This window comes from Ceratina calcarata, unplaced genomic scaffold (assembly GCF_001652005.2).
Source record: "Ceratina calcarata isolate Rehan_Ccalc_2016 unplaced genomic scaffold, ASM165200v1 scaffold328.2, whole genome shotgun sequence".
Taxonomy (NCBI): domain Eukaryota; kingdom Metazoa; phylum Arthropoda; class Insecta; order Hymenoptera; family Apidae; genus Ceratina; species Ceratina calcarata.
Window position 1 is genome coordinate 720,851 of NW_017155517.1, and position 18,739 is coordinate 739,589.

At 33.6% G+C, this 18,739-nt stretch overlaps 3 protein-coding genes across 11 annotated transcripts; 1 reads left to right on the forward strand and 2 right to left on the reverse strand.

Moving 5' to 3' along the window:
- Window positions 1–824: 824 nt before the first annotated feature.
- On the reverse strand, window positions 825–6,696 carry emb (exportin-1 emb). Of its 4 annotated transcripts, none has more exons than XM_018024224.2 (14): window positions 6,533–6,696; window positions 5,291–5,524; window positions 5,014–5,208; window positions 4,592–4,942; window positions 3,796–4,515; window positions 3,485–3,719; window positions 3,038–3,201; window positions 2,758–2,892; window positions 2,489–2,632; window positions 2,271–2,417; window positions 1,906–2,154; window positions 1,561–1,813; window positions 1,222–1,472; window positions 825–1,121 (listed from the first exon to the last, which is right to left on the reverse strand). In XM_018024224.2, exons 2-14 carry the CDS (start codon window positions 5,486–5,488, stop codon window positions 975–977), a joined length of 3,189 nt encoding a protein of 1,062 aa, XP_017879713.1. In that variant the 5' UTR covers window positions 5,489–5,524; window positions 6,533–6,696; the 3' UTR covers window positions 825–974. The 4 variants fall into 4 exon arrangements, with proteins under 4 accessions (XP_017879713.1, XP_017879712.1, XP_017879710.1 ...); XM_018024223.2 differs by having other exon boundaries at window positions 6,413–6,696; XM_018024221.2 differs by having other exon boundaries at window positions 6,240–6,696.
- Window positions 6,697–6,837: 141 nt separating this feature from the next.
- Window positions 6,838–13,383, forward strand: Rab3-GAP (Rab3 GTPase activating protein). 6 transcript variants are annotated; one of them, XM_018024215.2, is made up of 19 exons: window positions 6,838–7,326; window positions 7,421–7,528; window positions 7,590–7,671; window positions 7,771–7,891; window positions 7,989–8,190; window positions 8,267–8,594; window positions 8,806–9,249; window positions 9,420–9,799; window positions 9,896–10,273; window positions 10,345–10,545; window positions 10,615–10,999; window positions 11,072–11,166; window positions 11,284–11,520; window positions 11,605–11,778; window positions 11,834–12,015; window positions 12,083–12,304; window positions 12,391–12,681; window positions 12,753–12,905; window positions 12,974–13,383. In XM_018024215.2, exons 1-19 carry the CDS (start codon window positions 7,242–7,244, stop codon window positions 13,154–13,156), a joined length of 4,251 nt encoding a protein of 1,416 aa, XP_017879704.1. In that variant the 5' UTR covers window positions 6,838–7,241; the 3' UTR covers window positions 13,157–13,383. The 6 variants fall into 6 exon arrangements, with proteins under 6 accessions (XP_017879704.1, XP_017879706.1, XP_017879707.1 ...); XM_018024217.1 differs by lacking the exon at window positions 6,838–7,326 and having other exon boundaries at window positions 7,421–7,497; window positions 7,758–7,891; XM_018024218.1 differs by lacking the exon at window positions 6,838–7,326 and having other exon boundaries at window positions 7,421–7,497.
- LOC108624745 (acylphosphatase-2) lies at window positions 13,362–18,669 on the reverse strand. The gene is made up of 3 exons (XM_018024226.2): window positions 16,919–18,669; window positions 16,302–16,428; window positions 13,362–13,787 (listed from the first exon to the last, which is right to left on the reverse strand). The coding sequence occupies exons 1-3, from the start codon at window positions 16,989–16,991 to the stop codon at window positions 13,673–13,675; spliced, it is 315 nt and encodes a 104-aa protein (XP_017879715.1). The 5' UTR covers window positions 16,992–18,669; the 3' UTR covers window positions 13,362–13,672.
- Window positions 18,670–18,739: the final 70 nt, after the last annotated feature.

The following is an 18,739-nucleotide window of genomic DNA, read 5'->3' on the forward strand; positions in this document are numbered from 1 at the left end:
ATATATATATATTTTTTTCCATTTACTTATAGTAGCTAAAAATACAACAGAAATATAGATTGATTTATCCTGAACACGTTTATCGTTAATGAATGTATAGGGATTATTAGAAAAGTGAAATTTAAACAAATTCTATATGTGACATGTAATTTAATTTACAAAATTTCTCTGTATGACTTGTAGATCATATATATTTATATACTATGTATCTATCTATATATCTATATATAGCAATATTAATAGCATTATCATACAACTTTATGCAGATAAAAACACATATATATATGTGTAACATTCTCTAAATTTGCTGGAACAACACTATTTTATGTTTAATACGAGTCAGACATCACATTTCAAATATACTTTATTTTAAAAAGCGGTTTTAACTATATTAGAGTATAGTATACACGCCAATATTACATATACAACATCATTTCCTTTCATTATGATAAGATTACCATTTAATTATGTAATTATTATTTATAAGATTTACATAAGGATTTCATGTAATGAGAGCTTAAAAAAAGGTGGAATTTTTTAAAGAATAAATTTGTTTACAAGTAGATAAATCAATTTTATTACATGTATTTTTATTATTAATGAAACAAGACTTTTGGGTAACATCTTTATTAAAAAAGTATTTGTTACGAGTACTAAATATTAATATACAAATGTTATATTCTTCACTGCATAAAATAGTATTGTTCAGCATGTATTCACCTGTTACTCATAACAGAAGTTTTAATGTTTTAAAAATTGTATAACAGACAAACAATCACCACGTTTCAGGCTTACCTCCTTAACAAGAATGTTATATCGTAAACTTGGCTTTAAAAAGTATGTAATGTCTATCCATCTTGATGGTGGCTGTGGTACATGTGGGAAAAGTCGCAGATCAAAGGATACAATAGTCTCTGTAACAAAATGTTTCTTATTGAGATGTACAGAAAGCAGGTAACGAAAATGACTGCATCTCAGTCCTGCATCTCTTCTGGTATTTCGTGAGGATTAAGTAATCCTGGTACTGCCATTTGCTGTACCCTTTTTTCTTCTTGTGCCAATCTTAACGCGGTTTCTCTTTCCTCGAGATATAGATCTGAATCATCTTCGCCAGTATATTCCTTTAAAAAATATATTCATTCAAATATATTAATTATGTGAATGTTAGTAGAAAATAGTAAAAGTGATCGATAAACAGTCAAATTAATCATTGACACTCACCCTAATTTCCACAAGGAAATCTCTAAGATGTTCCTTGAATGCAGGGATATCTCGATTGAGATTGAAGAAACCTTGTACAGTTATTTTAATCTGATTATCGGTCAAATGTGGAAATGCTGTTTTAAGCAATCTTGCAACGTATTCTTGAATGTACAATGTATTATCTGGTACAGGTCCCAACGGAATTTTTATTCGTCCGAGTTCAACAAGTGAAAACATGTATGCCAAAATTGTAGCATGCATATTAAGGCCTAAACAATGAACAGAAATAAATAAGTCCTTTGCATGAAAATTATAAAATTCAATAATAACATAGAAACCAATTATATAGATATTTACCTGCTATGTGAGATGAGTCTGTGACTACACTGAATATATGTTGAAGAATATCCGTGAAGTATGTCTGATAGAAATTTTGTGTATCGGCAGTTGAGATTTCTATGTTTTGTAGAAGCTGATGCAGTATTTGTAATCCTGTATCCGCAACGTTCCTCATTGTATGTTTGAAAGCCCAAATTATTGAATCAAGTACAAGTTTAAATTGTGCTGGCGGAATTATAAGAAACGCAGAAAAGCAAGAAACATTCACTGCCTAAAATATAAAAACATTGTGAACATTACAAATCTATATTACATGGAGAACACAATTTACAAGTCATAAGTTATAATCATACATATAATTACCTGTAAAAGTAAAAAGAAATTTGTTCTATGTTCCGGAAATTCTTCAAAATCTTTATTGATCATTTCTAAAGTACATTCAAACACAGCATCAAATATTTTGGGGATCTCACAGGTAATGTGACCTTCTAGTTTATTCACGATCGTGGCTATACAACTCAATACCTCCGGTTCTCGAGCACAAGGAACATTTGTTTTTTGATAATCCAATAATACAGCATCCAATAACGGAGGAATAAAACTTTCTAAAACCTGTTGAATACGTGTAATAAAAACACCAATTTATATATCTACACTGAAAACTTTTTAAACATTAAATAGCCGTAAATATGACATGATAATATCCTTTTTACATATAGTAATCTTACCATCTGGCGATCAGTTGTCCTGCTGACCCAATCTGAGATCAATTTTAATGTTTCCTTTTTCACTACTCTCATACATTTAATTAAAGATTGTTCCATCACTGATTCACCATTCAAAGTTATTGCAGCACTGATATTTTCACTCATAACCTGAACAAAAGGAAATTAAACGTACTCTTAACATATGAAGTGTCAAATATATTATCAAATGATATTAATACCTTATAAACGTTCAACATATCTAAATATATTCTTCCTAATTGTATCACGTATGGATGTCCAAGAGCTTTGCAAGCTCTTACATTTGTTTTCAGGATACTAGCAAGTTGTTTTACGGCTTCCTGATCCTTCAAAACGTCAACGTTCTGCAATGAAGTATTACTGTTAGGTAAGTAGAAAAGCATATTATGTTTTATTGAATATCAAACATCTTTTAAAACAAAAAGGAAAACGTTTCATCTGCACCAACCCAATAATTTTTAGTACTCACTTTAGATGCTTGGCTTATTATATCATCCCATACTTGATTTGGTAAAAGCATATATCTTTCTATTAATTCTTCTTGCATTACTGTAGATGTTTCTGCACTTATCATGTATCCGACTGCTTCATAAAATGTATGTACCTGCAGTAAAGTTAATACAAAAATCAAATTAAAAAAAACTGTCATGCAACATGTAACAACCGCATCCAGTATTTTAATGCCTATAATTTATATTACTATCCCACTATGTACTCAATTACGTATGTTACGAATTCAATGATTTAACCTGCTGTGTTTGAAGATCACAAATTATAGTACTGATTGTAGAAAGGATTTCTTCAATAAATGGTACTAATTCTCCTGGTTGAGGTGTGACAAAGTGTCGCCTACATTTCAAAGCTATTTTTATGAATGTGTCACAGGCCATATCCTGTACACCGTCGTGAGTTTCTGTAAACAAAATGTTTAATTATTTAAAGCATTTCCTCTAATATTGATCAATCAGTTTGTATTGATTATTAGACTGCGAGTTTTATATGCATTTTCAAGTCTACTGAATTTTGAACAACGCATTTAGTATACAAAAGCATACAAAATGTTAGGAGCAAAGTGCATGTTATAACATACGAGTAGATGCAAGCCATATCTAAATTTCATTCTTCAACTCTATATTTTAAATATCTTATCTTGTATAGAAATTCGTAGTCTATTGATTATATTTTAGTATTCTTACCGTGCATAAATTCAAACAATTTATTTACAACAGTCTTTAGAAATTTCCAATGCGCTCTAAGAAATCTTGGGTACTGGCCGACTACATACATAATATTGCTAGCAATAATAGCTTTATTATCTTTCCCTTTCTTTTGTTCACAAAGACCAAGGAGATCTTTGATTACGGTTACCAGAAACCGCTTTTCATCTTCTTCGTGCATCGCACCAGAAATACTGCCTATTGCCCAGCATAACTAATAAAAGGATTATAATTGATTAGTATAAAATGTTAATGTACCTTCTATGAGATGAGATTTTAAATATACTTACTGCATTGAGATTCTTCCAAGACCATTCTGATCCATTCACTTGATTCTGCAACTTTTCTGTCATTATCCTTTCAGTATCTATGTAATCAAGATGAGTGAGATATACAAGAGTCTCTCTCATATTTTTGTACAAGTTAATCGAATCAGTGTCTTTCATAAATTCTCGGACAACTTCCCCATTTTCATTTTCTACGACAAGAACTTCTTCTGGTTTAGCCATTCTGCTGATCATAATGTATCTGACTTTCGTTAGAACTGGATTGTAAAATGATCTTCTAGACGAAATTGTGCTTTTAGTTATAAACAGCGGGGTCGTCGGAGATGGGAAAGGGTGCGCTCTGTATAAATTCATCGCCAATGTATTCCAATATTCCAAACAAATCTTGAATATCTCCACTTCCTCGACTTCAGAAATTAATACGAGATAGTGCAACGCTTTGAGGAGATCATCATGTACTTGATGTCCTTCTATGAAATGTCCACGTTCCTTCAAGAGTGTGCATAGAAATATAGCCAGATTTTGAATGAAGTTTTGTTCTTGATCACCGCCAGCTGCATACGCCTCGCGTATGTTAGTGTCAAGGGGTAGAATTTGCTCTATTTGCAGAATTACATTGACGAATAATAATACGAATACGCCATCATAATTTTTTGTGGAAACACCAGCGATTTCAGTTAAGCATTTCAATGTGATATTTCTGAATGTTGGTACATTTAAGAACTGTGAAGAAATTAACAACGATTAGAAACTAGTAAAGGCATATAAGAAAATAAAAAGTTCAGAAAAAGATATTTACACTGAATATTAATGTACTTATTAATTTTGTTTCAAAAATATATCCAAGAGGGATCCAGTTTAAAAACCTTAAAAGTGTTTCTAATGTAGCTGCTACTAATTGAACGTTCTGTGAATGATCCAACACAAACTGGCAAAGCTGAAAAATTTGTGAGAATTCACTGCACATTGTATCCTTCAAGTGTTTCGCTTTTGTTTGTGTCATTTGTCCACTAGAAAAGTCGAATACTTCTTCCGACAGTAATTTCAGAATTGCCATATTATTCTGACATAGGCTTTCATTTGTTTTACTTGCTCCAACAATGTCACTAATAAAGGATTCCCAGTTTTTTGGCCATTCTCGTTTTAAAACCTACATCATGCATTAAATTGATAAAAATAAATAAATAAGATTCACCTTTTCTCTCAGCCTAAATAGCTCACCTGTACTAAAATCATATTAAGTTTATTAAGATAAACTTTTTGGGCTTCCATTGTTTCTGGATCACTGCTTGTTTTTATGATAAGGCCTACAATATATTTTTTTATACCCTCACACTGATTTCGTGGTAATACTTTCCATCGCGTTTTTATAACTTGTTCCAATATTTGTAAAGCATAATACTTTGTTTGTTGATTCTGTAAATATAATAATACATGAACTAAAAAGGCCGGCATATTTATATATTTAAGGGTATAAATTCAGATTAAGGAAACTCACTTGTGAATATTCTAGAATAGTATCTACACGTGTCCAAGCGTTTGGATGTTCTTTAAGTGTGGTTAATACTTCCTGTGCAATTCTTTGTTGTTCACCTACGCCAGTGTACATACAACCTACTATGTTATCAAGAAGTGTTATATCTAGCTTCTGATTAAAATCCAGAAGCTTAGATGCTTGCTCTGCTAAAGTTGCCATATTTACTTTAAATTATCCAGCTTTCATACACTCTATCTGAAAACAATATTTTACACAATTAAGTAATTTACTAAAACACAATCTATGAATACAATAAAAAATATAACAAAATATCTTTTCAGAGAGATGCTAATTTATTTCATAAAGTAATAAAAGCTTAACTTAGCATACAATATAAGTTTATTATTAAGTCTAAAAATATATAAGCATGTATTATTTAGTAAATACTATTTAATAATTATAGTATTTACTAAATAAAATGTGTAAAAGGAAACTATTGTGATGAGATGTTTGATTATTTTTAATAGAAGATTGTTCTTACATTGTTATAAGCAGAAATACTGATATCGTGAACTAATATTATGTGATATTATAGAAAAATCATGTACATCTGTTTGTAATTAAGTTAAGGATATTAATGTAACATAAATAATGAAAATGAAACAACAATAATAAACTAGGAAATCATTGTTAATGTGTAGCGAGGGAGGTCACCGCACTGCGACCGCTCGACCTAACCTACATTTGACAATCGCAAACAAGGTTATGTGAAAATTAATTCTGCGAAATGTTTATAAATCTCTTATAAAAAGTATTTCATCCAATACATTTAGTGAAGCACCAGTGATGCGTCAGGTATATAATATCGATAACAGATGACTGGAATTCGTAGATTTGTGTTATCCGGGTGCACTTTACTCATTGCGTCGTTGTTCAACGTACAAAGTATCGTAAACGATTTTCCACATACCGCATCAACTCCCATACGTAGATTCTCAACTCGTAGGTAAAAAACACACGTTTCACACCAGCAATCACAATCTTTCGCAGCAAATCACAATCAGAAAAAGGCCAAACACACAACCGCTGATTCCCGCGCGCGACCAATTTCGTTCCTCGTTTCATAGACTCGCTGTTCCTCACCGTCTCTTTCTCTCTCTATCTTTCGCACGTTCTCTCGCACTCGTCACTCCTGCCTTTGCTCCGTTTGCGACGATCGTCAGTGAAGAGAGAGCTTTCCACACGTAAATGTACGATACCCACCGAGGCCGTTTGATCGTCGAAACTTTATTTCATATGTCCCATACGAATTTCTTGTTTTTTTCCTTTCACTTTAAACGAGAAACGAGAAAACTTGCAGGCTTTGCGTCGTCCTTACAATCCAACCTACAGATTTTCGAAAATAATAACAAAATGGCTGAACACGTTACGCGGACCATTGCGGAGAAACGGACATTTTCATTGGTCCCAATGATCAGCTTTGTCCAATCAGAAAAACTCTAGCGTCTCTGTTTCTAAACGTCACAAATTACGTCACGTGATGTCATGCAACACGTGTTCTCCATTTTGACTTGAAATTTATCTAACGTTTATGAATAAGTATTGCGTATTTACATTTTATATCTTGACCAACATTAACAATTCATGTCATCGTTTACGTGTTAATTTGACCCCCCAGACATGTATAATACATTGTTAACTCCATGGTAATAACAATGCGTTCGTGAATATTTATTTGCCACGAAACGTAAAATCTTATGTACGGAGCATCTCTGCGATTACTACCCTTTGTACAAACATATGGTATACGACGGTACGACAGTTTGTGGTCTATTATCTTTTTGTTAGATGTCTGTGTTAGAATTAGAATGTCGAGAGTTTTAGTCAGCTGAGTAGCATTTACAATACTCAAAGTAAAAAAGAATTCGGAATTAAACGAAATAAATGTGTTTATGTGCGTGATTGATTAGATATGTCTTGTCAGATTAAAAAGATCGCGAATGTAACCAACATAAATAATATTAAAGAATTATTGTTTGGTGAATCTTTTAAAAGACGTAAGTTCCTCTATTCTTTTGTTTTGCCATTTGCAGAATTAATGTAGCCTCATAATATAATAATAATATAAGTATCAATGAACACAATTTTTAGATGATATTCCACAAGATGAATTACCATTACAAGACTGTTTTGTATCGTTATCATCAGCTGGGGATATTCTTGCTATGGTATATAATACAAAGATGATTATATTGATTTGTATGTNTTATACATTTCTTCTTATATTAAATTTTATTTTAAATATAAACTTTGGTGTTAGCAAGGTGGGATTCATTAGAGCCAGATGAAGCAAAGAATAAGTTCCATATGATATGGTATGGAGAAATTGCCAAGCAAGAAAAGTAAGTTGTTTGATACAATAATATTATGTTAAGTAATTGCTTTTTTTACTGTGATTAATTTCTTTGAAAATATGTCCATATATTAGAAGTATTTTTTAGTGAATGGATAACATCTGTGATTTGTTTACCATTAATGTCATTGGGAAAAGCAAGCGGTAATCCAGATTGGACATGTATTATAGTTGGTTTTAATACTGGCTTTATTAAGTTTTATACAGAAGTAAGTTGAATCTGATATGCCAAGTAATTAGTTTATATGGAATAGTAGTAGTTTGTAATATGTGTATAATGATTATACTTAATTATTTCTAATTCAGACGGGTGCATTATTATTAGGAGAACAGTTGCATAATGAGCCAGTTTTAGGATTAAAGTGTCAGTCCTTTCGTTCTCCTAAACACATGGGTGATACTGCTTTGACAGAAGAAGTTTATGTGATATACAACAGTGTTGTATGTGTACTGCAAGGTTTCTCCCTATTTTCTACGTTACGTGCATGCAGAAATCATTTGGCTAGAGGTACACTATTATTTCATGATTATATAGTACTTGCGTACACATTTTCAGTGTTAATCATTAATGTTTCAAATTGCAGTACAAGCAAACTGCGATGACCTACCACCTATCACAAATTTGTCATACAAGAAATGGGGCTACAAAAGCCAGGATATTGTGAATGATTCAGAAGTAATTGGCATCACCTCTGTGAACAGTTTCGATCATTTAATGACAGCTTCAATTTGTGGTGGATATAATGCATCTTACAGATCCAGTGCACCACAGCACAATTTAGTTCTTGCAACTGGTAAACGACCATTCGTTGGTTTCCATTATGCATTAGAGGGTGGTTCAGCTCCAGTTCTATCAGATGTTGCAATAGCAATGGCCAGCAAATTAGCAAATGCTATTGGAACTGCTGTTCCGTGAGTGTTGCATAATAAATTCATGTTATGCATTTATTGTCAAAGGAATACATCACCTGTAAGAGAACTGTGATTGAAATACATTTCTTGATTTAAGTCCACTATATTGCTTGTTAATAATCTCGAAATTTGGATTCTTTTTCATTTGGTCTTGGTTTTTAGTCAGATTTCTAAAGCTGCATTCTACTTTTATTTTAATTTTTTCTTACAGTTGGTTCCCTATGAATTGGGGCAATTCGAAACATCAAACATCGCACGAAGCATCAAAAACTGGCGTTCATGAACCAGTTGAACCAATGACATGCAGATTTGGTTTAAGTGATGTTACAAGGGAAGGTTATTCGATAATATCTAGTCCAAATAAAACGTTATCAGTAGTATTAGATACAATGGGTAGAGTATTACTAATGGATAATAGATCTGGCACAGCTGTGAGAATGTGGAAGGGTTATAGAGATGCTCAATGTGGTTGGATTGAAGTGGAGGAAGAGAAACATTCTGGCATTCATAAAGCATTTACTAAATTTAAACAAACCCCGCAGTTACGCACTGCTTTGTTCTTAGTCATTTATGCCCCCAAAAAAGGCGTGATAGATATATGGAGTGTTCAACAAGGCCCCAAAATTACTACGTTTACTGCCAGTAAACATGGGCGGTGAGTAACAGTTCTTTCCTTTATAGTAGTATAACAAATTCGTCAAAACGGATTTCATATACATATTTTTTTGCTTGAAAGACATTTCCAAGAGTGCCTTAAAATTTGAGGAGTCAGTTCATTTAAAGACTGATATAAGAATTAATAATAATTTGTATGATATTACACAGACTTCTTTACATCAATCACGGACTTCTTGGTGTAAATGATAATGTACATTTAACAAAGAATAAACCACAATACTCGTGTGTTTTTATGGATCCACTGGGAGGACTGAAAGAAATTACAGTTCCATTCCATTTCGCTCTTAATAGTAAAAATGGGAAAAGAGCACGAGATATACATCTGCTTAAAAAGTTGAAAACATTTCTAAGGGAGGAAGAATATGAATACGAGAAATTAGTATCACACATTGAGAATGTATGTTCAGATTTAAAAACTTATGAAATAAAAGTACAAACGCTAGAGATATTAATGACAAATAAAAATATCATACCTGACGCTTTGCTCGTAGCTACCAATTGTTTTGGTAAGAAACTAGAAGAGTACGGTATGTATATTTTTATTCCTAATAATAATAATTCTGTAGATAGTATGATGTGACCAATCATATAGCACATAAATCATTTGTTGCGCTTCGTTTTAGAAAAAGAAGAGATGGAGCCCACAGCAAAAACGCTCTATTTAATGATAACACAATTGCAACAGATAATACAATTTTATAAACATATTAAATCTCAGTCTGATACATTACAGGACATTTCTTCTGTAAATGACAGTAATGATTCGAATAGTAGCAGTGTAGCTTCGATTTTATTTACTTCTGAAAGCGAAATACAAAGAATTTTTGAATTATTTGATAAAGTAAATAGTTATAGACGTTCAGATTTTAAGAAAGAATGTAAAGTAAAATTTAAAGAGGATGATAGAATGTTTTTGAATTTTTTATTTTGCTTTGAGTTTGGAGCAGCAGGATTTATGGATATTAAAAGAGATATAAAAACTGAAAGGGAATATGAAATTTGTAAGTGCATTGTTGTATAGGATTCTAAAAATCCATTTTACGTACAGTTAAATATTCTTATATACTTCTAGCTCGATTACTGTACGAGGGATGCATTCATTCATGTGACAGGATTGAAACATGGAAAGAAGCTGCCATATATAGCAATATTCAACCGTTTGTTTTTATGAAATTTGCTTTAATTTATTGGCTCAATAAGAATCGAATTGTATGCTTAGAAACAGAATTAAAACAATTTACACAACTTTTAAATGCTATTTGTTCGATAGCCAGTAAGTGTCAAACGTATTTATTAATAAGAGTAATATATGCTTCTATGACATGAATTTCGTCATTTTTAGATGTTGAAGAAATATGCGCAGAATATAATGAAATATCTTTATGGTGGAAGAAAGTTCGCAATATTCTTGCAGACTCAATAAATCCGTTTAATGCACTTACCGCTGCTTTGGTCTGTAGGGCTGTTGCTATGTCGGTAGAAAAATACAGAGAAAAGTGTGTTAATGAAATTCAGAGTAATGACGATCAAGGAATAAAAGATATTAAGAAAGAGAATGACCTTAATGTGGAAGTAGAGCAACATCGAGATTACGTTAGTAATTTAAAATCAGATGATGAAGTGTATAATTTGACGAGTGAATGGGAAAATGTTACGAAAGATAGTTGTCAGTTCACATTGTTAATTGGAAATCTTGAAGATATTACGATTTTAGATGCTGTTGTAAGGTAACTAAGAACAAAATTCTTCTGATCTCGAAGAGAAATACTCAGAGAACTTTTACAGAACGTTTATTTCAGTCAGCAACCTCCGTCAGATGAGACAACACAATTTTTTGCATTACCATTTGTAAAATTTGATATTTCTCTGGCATCGGTACTCTCAAAAGGGAAAGGTGCATATTTCAGACAGTTGCTATTTCACATTTGCTATTTTCTATTTGACATTTCATTTGCATCAACGTAATATTATATATCATTCTAATTTCATTTCTAACTCTTGTTGTAATTAGGTTCTGTATCAGAGATCATTGCAAAGTGGATTGCTTCTACGGGTATAGATCCTGGTCAATTAGTAGATTCAACGGATATAGAATTCGATCAGCTGCAGCTAGCAAATGATTCCTCAGAAATTCCAAATTCTTCAGGTGATATTTGCGATGTAAACGTCTCGCAATGCAATTCGGAAAAACTTCCTGATGAAAAAAGTGAAGAGGAAGATAGTAGAAGCGCTACTACATGTATTTTAGGTGGGGGACAAGTACTTTCCTATCTGTATCTCTGAGTTACGCTTTCAATCCGTAAATTGTATTATATATTTTCTATCTTTTTAGAGGGAATTAAATTATTGAAACGTCATTTCCCATACAGTTTAACAAGTAGTGTTTTGCTAGCTAATGTATGTTGGGAATTTGCGATGTCGTGGAATAAAGACATTTCGCAATTGAACTCCCTTGAAGCTGCGTTATCTGTTTTACAACAAATACCGATGAAACATATGAGGCACGGTACGTAATCAATAAAAAAAATTATTGTTATTTTTTAATAGAAATTTTCCTTTAGGTGTGTGTTGCTTATTATGGTCAGTCCATATAAAGAAGCGAATGGAAGCGGTTGCAAAATTAATTAATAAGCTTGGGAAGCTACCAAAGGAGAGATTGTGCATGCAAGAAATTGGTCTGTCCGATGCACAAGCAATTGTGTTCTTACAAAATTGTGTCACGTTTTTAGAAATATTTATCGATGTAAGTTTTGTCATGAAAAATTTCACATAATATAGACTTCGTTGACATTTATTCTATGTTGTATCAGTCTGAAGTACTTGAAGCTGGAGAGAATACTGTAATTAAGTCAGAGGAACTGTGGGAAGGATGTACTTCTGGACCACAACCTTTCGCTGCATTAGCTATTTCCCAAGCACCTGCTGGATACGATTTAATCATGTTACATGTTCAATTAGCCGATGTCTTGTACATGATGGCATATTTTAATTTGAAAGTAACAAAACCGCTAAACAATTTATTCGAATCTGTGGTGAGTGAATGGAACTATTGGATAAAGGCGTAAAATACATATTCTCATTGCTTTGTAAAAGTAATGAATTCTAAATATATACTTAGGTGCAACCGTATTTTTTTCAAACAATGTCGGATAAAGTGATGCTTACATGGTACAGGGATGATAAAAGAGATAACATGAGGACTGTGTTTCTATGTCGTGTAATTAGTGCGTCAATGGATTTTATCCACCAAGAGACAACGGATGAAAAGATGATCAGTTCAATGCAAGCCATTCAATGGATGAGTAAATGTCAGACACTAGCTTCAATTTGGAAAATAAATAATGATGAATTAAGAATATATCAAGTTTGTCAATTATATGTAAATGGTTTCGATCGAATAGCGGAAGATGTAAGTGAATCATAGTTCACTGGAAATTTTTCATCGGATATGGAGTTACGTGTCTTCATTTTGTTTAATAGGTTGTCGCAGCTGTAAACGATGTTGAGAAATTAGCAGAAGATCTCTTGCCGATTGCTGGGAGGAGAATGATGGCATATCTTTCGAAGACACCCGATCTTTTGAAAGAAGTTGCTCGTATAAGTCCAACTCTCACTAAATATTTAGAAAGCCTCGTAAGNTATTATATACATATTACTTTTTATCTCAGTTTATTACAAATGAATTTCATTATTCCTTTCAGGATGCGCCGAATGTAATTTGTACAAATTGTTCAAACGATGATAATATCGAGCTGATACGGCGAGTTTCGAGACACTTGCCCGAAACGCATCCGAATTATCATCTTGCGCAGCTAATGTTAGACGCGGCGTTTGAAGGTACATACGAGGGATTTACGAGGGAACACAATATTCAAGTAACTTAGCGCTAATTTCTAATAGGAAATGAGTTTAATAAAATCTGTAATTTTTGTTTTTAATTCGTTGTATTGAATCTGATGTTTTAAGTAAATATAAAATATATTTGATATGTATTATTGATCCATCAGGTCAGAAATACTAGAAACATTTGGTATCACAAAAAATTGTGGTATAAATATGCATGTATGTTAACATATTGCACATAATAGATTAAAGAGCTACAAAAATTTTATTACTTCATGGATTATTTAATTCTCACATTTCATTTAGATCGAATCAGTATTAACTAACTGTTTTCAATTTTCTTATCTGTTACGTCTCGCAGTTATTGATATGCATAACTTGTAATTTATATATACAAATGTTGCAAAACTTATCAATCTTTTAAACTATCATAAAATACAATTTAATTGCGGACGTATCTTTTAATTAGTCAAAATACGTTGGCAATCAGTGATACGCGTTTTCAAAACGCATATGATTTTATGATTTGGATTCCAAGGATGTTAGAAATCGTACAACTAGAAACGTATAGCAAATCCTTTGTACTGCGGCCTACTGATGGCCTCCCAATTTGTGAATTCAGTACGATCAATCTGACTACCTGGGCTTCCGACGTTTGTCAACCATTGTGCCCTGAAATGAAGAACTTAATCATAAAAACCATTTGATTATACCATTTAAATCTATACCTTGTAATATTTACTAGTGCAATTATTCTTATCTCTACATAATATCTATCGGTGCATATGAAATATCACCAGTCACGGTAGATATAATTTCTGTATTATATCGTCATTTAAACAATTTATCAATTACTTTTAGACATTCCTACATAGTCCTGTAATATAATTGAAAAGAATACATAATAGCGATCACTATTTTATTCAGAAAAATCGAAATTGTAATACTTTTACTTTTTTTACTATTAAATTTTGTTGTTATACCAAATTATTTCGTTTTCAATTTAATTCATAGTAGCGGACAATAATATAAAAATATGATAGATAATTTTCATCCGAAAAATTGAAACTCGAGAAACAAAATACTTCGTATGCACCACCAGCCTAATAAAATCAGCCGCCAAATAACGATTGATTAAAGCGTGCGTCACATATGCCATGACTGTAGTTTTGCACGCTTAGCAATTATAATTAGCGCCTAATCAGACCGAGTTCAGATATTTTAAGCGGCTCTATCGAAGTAGGATCTTTAAAGTCGATCAGCTGTTGTCACGCGACAATAACACTGACCGAGCCTTCAGCGTGTAGGTAATAGCCAACTAAACCGACTTATTATCGAATTGATTATTAATATATTGGAAATAAAAAATTAAGATCTTGGGTCAGTTTTTTTCGGATTTTTCGTCCTTATGATTTACTTAATTAACTTCTTAATTAATCATGTAGAAGAGAGGTCAGCGACTTTTCAAATAATGTTTAAACGAGTGAAACAATAAATTAACAATGAAGCTCGATCTAAGACGATTTCCTTCTGGGGAGAGGCCAGAAATTAGTGTTTTGTCCTCGGCTGAGCTATTTCCTCTGACTTCAGGTTCACGAGCAGCGCAACTCCGACCGTGAAAAGCGATGTACGCTCCCGGTACAGGCACTTAATATCCACCGTCCAAATTTCTATTTATTCAGCAATCTTGCTTGGGCAAGAAATAATTCGCCTTTCTAGCATTGTTCCTTCTGTCTGTCTACGCAATTGGCAAAATATATGGATCAGTAGGTCTGGCTCACATCTCTAAATAACGATTACAGCCTTCTCATCTTGGTCTTTCTCTGTCATTCTCAATGAAGAATTCGTAGCTCTTTCTTTATGGCTCTTGTATGATGAACCGCATCAATGATACAATATATATTCATTTCTTCTTGTTAATACACATTCACTACATTAATTTTACAATAGAATTAATTCACAGTATTTTTTCACTGATGAATATGTTAGAAAATAATAATTTCGTCAACGTATTATTTCCAGGGCTAAAATGAAAATGTTGACTTTTATAAATTAGTTATTTATCGAACTTTTAAATCTGTTTTTTTTTAGTGAATTTTATACAAAAACACTTTAATTCTTTTTAAAGAATTTAGTTTTGATAATTATTTTACATTTAATTGATAAAATTTTTGGAGGATCATATAATTCGGAAGGCATATTAAACAATAGGATATAAAAGTGAAGGATATTTTTGGAATTAATATTATTTAAGAAATTATGTTAAATACATATATGTCGAAGAGAAAGCGCATATTATGTCTTCTTGGAACAGAAGAGGTAATTATAAAATTACAGTGGTTTTATAAGCAATTGAAGATCTTAACAGTTTCATTCGAGCTTCGGAATTAAGGCCACGTGAATTATTGAAAAAGAATTCGTTTGCATAAACACGTTGATAGTTGCTATCGAATCGATTCGGCGACGACTCGCGAAGAAAAGAGAAGAGACGACGCGGACCGCGCTATTATTTCATTAGATCATTATTAAAGCCAGGCCCAACTACCTAATGACCGTTACTCGGCAATTTGCGGCTAAGGTCACGCGATTTTAAGGGAGCACTGAGTTCGTGGACTTGTATTAGCAAGCTTATGTCACTAATTCGTGGAACAAATTGAAAGATCTAAAGACAGAATTAGGAAGAAAATACGAGGGCACTTTTTATCTTCTCATTTGCTACACAAATATCACACAAGCCTGATGCATAAGAGATGTTGTTTTGTTTCTGGAGTTAGAATTTTCCGGCTATAAGTCAACTTTTATCCACTGTGAGTTTTACATTGCAGATTTCACTGGTTTTTGGCAATGAATCTTCACATGTTATCATTTAGCACACATGTGAAAGTAATTGATAAATTATTTGAATGCAGTGTACGATATATTACAGAAATTACATTTGTCGTGCTTGAAGACGATGCATCAATTTATTATTATGCTGAAAACTTCGAACGTCGTATGAGTAAAATTGAAATTCGTTATTGTTCTCTGTGATGAGAAAACCGAAACACGACAAGATGCATTGTCTGCAGCACTCGTTTTATCTCTAGCGCAGATAAATTTCAACAAAAGCGAACTTTCACATTGTTTACTGACCGGCGTCAACGACGGTTTGTGCAAAGACATCGTTGACAAAGAATTGTAACTTACATTTGATCGACGAGAGCACGTGGCCCCTGCATTTTTCCGAGTATCGTGCCGGACTTTGTGTTTTTCACCCAGCCGGAAATCCCCAGTTCCTGGCATATGTCCCTCACGTACTTTGGAAAGTATACACCTGAAAATTTGAATTGACCTACTTTATCTGACATTTGTCCTTCCACTAAATGAAATTGAAGATCTCATTCGTGATAATTGTATTAGAATCGGACTGAGTCTGAGAACGAGGATTAAAGTTCCACGAGAGAATCACTTATTCATGACTCGTGACCTTCCAAGAATTTTTCCAACTATGTAATATTAGAATAATTTTTCAATTTCAGAATTCATGTTCTATATAACGCTATTTCTTAGAGCCTATGAAATATCATTTTCTTCGTATACAGCGAACATAGTTTCTCTAGAATATCATGAGGCCAGAGCGCACGCGAATGTACTTCAAATTAAACATTAAATCGAATTTTGTCTTCATTTTTGATTCTGTACTGTAATTCGACTCGCATATCTACGATTATCCTTAAATGTCCAAGTGAACATTTCGTACCAAATGATATAGCACTTAAGCGAATATTCGACAACCTTCTGATCGAAAAAGCTCGCACCCTTACCCTGGACTTTGCCGAAGACTTCGAACTCCACGGAAACTAGAGGCTCGTTGCAGAGGGGATCATCCGCCGCCATCCTATAGGACGAACAGTGAAGTTCCGGGTCACCTTACAAATTTCACTTCTTCCACTCGTGAAAGTTTTTCGCGTTTCCGGTAGACGATCAGCATGCAAGCGCTGCTTGGCTACGACTCTCCCTTCTGACGGCCACTTCTCTCTTCACCTTTCGCCGTGATACGACCCACCAAGTGATTCTGACCATTGCACCACAGCGTCGCGACGCCTCAAATAGACTCCCCACTACGACAAAAGTGAATACAATTGCGATTGATCGAGAATCGATCATCGTTATTACCGTCGCGATGCGTTGTCCTCTGTTAACCGAAATTTCTTCAAGGGAACACACGACCCTTCGCTCTATATCATTAGTAGCAAAATTGTGGCTCGCGAGCCAAAGATTTGTCTTGTAGATATCTGGCTTTCGAAAAGCGAAAGAATATGCAACAGCGATACGTCTGTCAGCCGATATTACAACAATCAAGCGAGATTAAAGATTCTTTTTGATGATCTCAGAGAAAAATTTTGAGGTCTATAGACATTAAAACCATCTATTGCATTTTAATTGAATCCGTCCATATACATAATACCGATCCAATTGAAGATATATCTCTGCAGTATTTCTAATAGACGAAATATGGTTCGTGTCATAACAAGGTTTGGCTATCATTGCTCTATATATTTTTAATTACCCTTCGCATTTTCGTAGCAGCACACGCCCTCGACAATGCTCGCTGGCATTGGTCTAAAAAAATTAGAACCTTTTGGCCGTTCAAGCTCGTAAGGATAAGAGCAGACATGTAGAATTAAAAATCGATGAGCCTCTGATCTGTTTAGGATAACTTTTGACCACGAAAGTGTTAATATAATACAATCATTGGATTTCTTTTTATTCCAACAAATCAGATGTGGTAGAAATTGCAAATGGACAAAAGCATATAAATTGTAAACTACGTCAAGTACTGCAGAAGCCCAACGAGAATGGCCAGTCCCTTTATTACAATGAAAGAACAATATCAGAGCTTTTCTCGTGTGAAACTTTTTCCGCCTCCAATTTTATGGTAAACTCAGGAAGATCACACCGTGCATCCTCATGTACATCATGTGCATGTACATACTCGAACATCTATCGGTAAACTTACTGTTATTAGTAGATGTAGTACAAGGATAGGAACCACAAAATTTGTTTTGGGGTGTTCACATCTTTTATTGAAAGCTTTTACCTCTCCACTGACGTGTTAAAAAAAGATCTCTCGTGATGCAAACCTGCGGAATTGCATTTGCGAATCGAACAGTCGATTCCAGTTTTCTGTGGTACGCAGGTGAAAAACTTCCGTCGGAACCGCCTGGTGGCTGGTACATTGTCCATTGTGAAAATATTAAATGTAGGTCAGGGGGGCAGCCGGTTATCGTCGAACTAGCCACTTCCCATCGATGTGCTAGCAGGCCCATTGTCCCGTCATTATTCCAGTTAATTAATTATTAGTACGTCATGTGTGTGTGTGTGTGTGACGTCGTAATTGGTGTACAAGAGCAAAATCTGCGGGGTGTACAGGATGCGGGGGAGAAGGTTATAACCCATTTACAATGATCGTGTCCAGTCTACTACCATTGTCATCGTCAAGGTCTCATCTAACGCTAGGATCGCAAAGCTTCCAAGTGTCACGACGGGGGAATAAATTCGCTGACACCTGATCGATCATGCGTCGATTGTGAACGTAGCAATTATTAACGATCACTAACAGAGTAGAAGTCTCATGGAATTGA